This window comes from Asparagus officinalis, chromosome 3 (genome assembly GCF_001876935.1).
Source record: "Asparagus officinalis chromosome 3, Aspof.V1, whole genome shotgun sequence".
Lineage (NCBI taxonomy): Eukaryota > Viridiplantae > Streptophyta > Magnoliopsida > Asparagales > Asparagaceae > Asparagus > Asparagus officinalis.
In genome coordinates, this window is record NC_033796.1 from 97,196,917 (window position 1) to 97,200,174 (window position 3,258).

The window sequence follows — 3,258 nt, forward strand, 5'->3', positions numbered from 1 at the left end:
CAATATCTTTTGATTTTCTCAATTTTCTTTGTTTGGTAGGCAATAAAAAATAATGGGAAATGTCATAAACCCTTAATCAATTTCCCCTGGATATTATCACTAAATATTTAATGCTAAAAAAATTAGATCTCCAACCAATTTCAGACGTTTGAGCTCTGAAATCATATTTCTAAAAAATCTTACATGGCAGGGTTTTTCTACCCCTTATTTCCAACTAAGGACGAAACAAACACAAGAAAAAAATATATCAACTTCAAAATCCTACGTGGCCAACACCAATTTCCTAAAACTTTAATTTCCATGATTTTTTTTTTGACGAACCAAACGGGTCCTAAATAAAGATATGATAATCCGTTTATTTCCTGCACACTAAGTAAATGCTCAAAAAATTAAATATAAATGTTCTCTGACAACTTCCAACTTATGAATCTTTTATCCAACTTTTATCTATAAGAAATCGATTAGCTAATTTAGTTTCTTTTTGGTAATCCCCTGTTCATAAAATTTTACGAAACTAGAGGTGCAGTCCATTTAATCTTCTCCCTCCAAAAAAAGAATTCAAACTGAAAGAAAGAAAAAACCCAAGAAACAGAGACTGGATCATCCCCCTCTCTCTTCATCACCCCCCATATTGTATTTAAGCCCCTGGTCAATTGCCAATTCTCGTCCACTTTTCTCTCTGTCATTTTTCTCTTGCACGCAAAATCTCTCTCCTTCAAGAATTGCAAGAGCTAACCCATTTATTAAACCAAGAAACAGCCTCCGTCGTCGATCAATCCCTCTTCTTCCTCCCTCTTCCTTGATTCCTCTGTTCCTTCTCCCTTCTAACAATTTCTCCCACCAAAAAATGGAAGAGAACAAGAAGCAGAAACAGACACAAGCCATCCAACCCTCTCCTCCTCCTCCTCCAAGAAGTACTCAAACCCCATCACTACCCAATTCATCCTCCCCCTCTCCCTACCGCGGACCTTCACCTACGATGCCGACGTCTCTCGCTGCTTCCCCCGGCCTCCCCACTGCTGGAATCTCCTCCTCTTCTTCTGTAGGCGCCGGCCCCTTATCTACCTCCCCTTCAGCATGCGTGCCGACACCAAAGCACAAAGCTGGACCAAAGAACTCTAAGAAATGGGCCCACCCAGTGTATAAAGGTGCCTATGAGTGCAACGGCCGCTGGAGGAGCCGCATTTGTGGCCAGGGGGATCTGGTATTCATCTTGGCACATATCCGACGCCTGGTTAGCCCAGATGAGGTACGGCGTGTTGCGTCGATGGCAGCGGAGATGTTCAGGCCTGGCGCCGCACCAGCACCATCGAAAACTCCATCTACGTTGGCCCCATCAGAAACACCATCGACGTTGGCGCCAACAGAAACAGCACCGTCATCCGTGCCAATCGAAAGACCATCCTCGTCAGCAACAACAGCCACAGCATCGTCATCAGCGCCAGCAGAAACAGCTTCATCGTCAGCACCAGTGGAGACGCCATCCTCATCAGTGCCAATTACAGAAACACCATCGTCGTCGGCACCGACAGAAGAACCATGGCCATCGTCGCTGCTAGTGTCAATGTCTTCAGCGACGTGGGCCCCGCTTGTGGACGAGGATGAGCTGTTCAATATGCCCGCAATATTGAATGATATGGCTGAAGGGTTGATGATACCGCCGCTGAGGAGGTATGCAGGGTCTGATGATGATGATGATGATGATGATGGAACAGGGGATTATCATGTGGACGTGCCTTTGTGGACCAAGTGAGCTCTAAAGAAAATGGATCAGGGTTTTATTGATTGGGATGGAAGAAACAATATATATGTAATTAGTTTTAGATTGAGAAAGTGAAAACTCAAAATCATTATAGAATGAGTTCCCTACAATCCTGAGATAGAAGTTTATAACAATTCTTTTTTTTTTTTTTAACAGTTCTTGATTGGTTGGTGCCCAAATGTGAAATTACTTTCTGATTATTGATTTTTAAAAGGATGATGCAAAACTGTGTTCCTCACTTTCTCATAATTTTAAGAAACTCCAAAATGCCATACATACCAATGCCACACAAATTAAATGAGATTATCTTTCTTCTCAAACAATCTTTTGGCAATTTCTACAGTTCTTGTTTATGTCACCCCTCTGCTTACAGAAGAAACATTTGATCCTGCATGTCATGTACCTTCATGCGATCCTTTGTACTTACTACCATTTTTCTTATCATGAGTAGCAAGATCAAAACTTCTCTTGCTTCAAGTTTTCAACAGGTCCTCTTCTTGAGCGCATAGCTCGATAATCCATCAATAGACCATTTTTCTTTGCATGTGATAGACATTTCGAGAACACCGTATTCTCCTGAAAGAGAGAGGTGAGAATGGCGAGGACCAAAAAACAATTGCGAAACAATAGCCCTGATGCGCATAATGTACTCATGCACTCTCACTTTGTGTTATACAGATTTTGAAAAGATTGTAACAAACTGCTCCTCAATCGCCTCCATTAAGTTAACTAAATCGTAACGCCTTCATGAACTTCACATTGCATCATGATCAATTAAGATTATGAGCCAGGCTATTCATAAGTAACATGATATTTCACTTATTAATAAACATAAGTGAAGAGAAATAAGGATGGAGGGTTGGGCTGTTTTGTTAAATCCTAAGGGTTTCCTTTGTAAGTTTGTGCTCCTAAAAGGTCTTTTCTGTAGCAGTAGTGTATTTTTTCCAAATACTCTGGATGGTTGCCGTGTGGCGGCCGGGGGTCTCATATGTGTTCTGGATGTCTGCCACGTGGAATCAGTTGGCTGTTAGGTTGTTGTAACTGAATGTCCTAACAACCTGAAGTTAAATTGGAACCCAAATATCTTGTTTCTGCTTCTTGGATGATGGTTGTTTTCCGTTTATTGCCGCCTTCCATTTTCAGTAAAACAGAGGAAGAACAGAGCAAGGGTTGTGATGGATGTGTGAGAATTCAAGAAGAGAGAGGTAGAAGAGAATGCAGAAGCGAGGAAATCATCAAATGGGCAAATGGGGGATTTAGAGAATTGATGGGGACGATGAAGTCTCTGTTTCTTGACGGTTGAGTTGTTGAATCCTCTGAACAGAGAAAACAGGGGAGGGTTTTTGTTGGAGGAGGAAATGGGCTTGAAACAAAACTGATGGTTGAGTTCTTGAATTGAGAAGCGAGGTGCTCAGATGGATGGTGGGGGGATTGGGAGGAGGAGATCTGTTTCTTGATCATTGAGTTCTTGAATTATTGCCTTATTTGGGTGGGTT

At 41.9% G+C, this 3,258-nt stretch overlaps 1 protein-coding gene across 1 annotated transcript; it reads left to right on the plus strand.

Moving 5' to 3' along the window:
- Positions 650 to 1,830, plus strand: LOC109832399 (flocculation protein FLO11-like). The gene has a single exon (XM_020399778.1). The coding sequence runs from the start codon at positions 848 to 850 to the stop codon at positions 1,751 to 1,753; it is 906 nt and encodes a 301-aa protein (XP_020255367.1). The 5' UTR covers positions 650 to 847; the 3' UTR covers positions 1,754 to 1,830.

Excerpts from the sequence above, each read along its gene's own strand:
- LOC109832399 (XM_020399778.1), top strand. The coding sequence starts at position 848 with ATGGAAGAGAACAAGAAGCAGAAACAGACACAAGCCATCCAACCCTCT.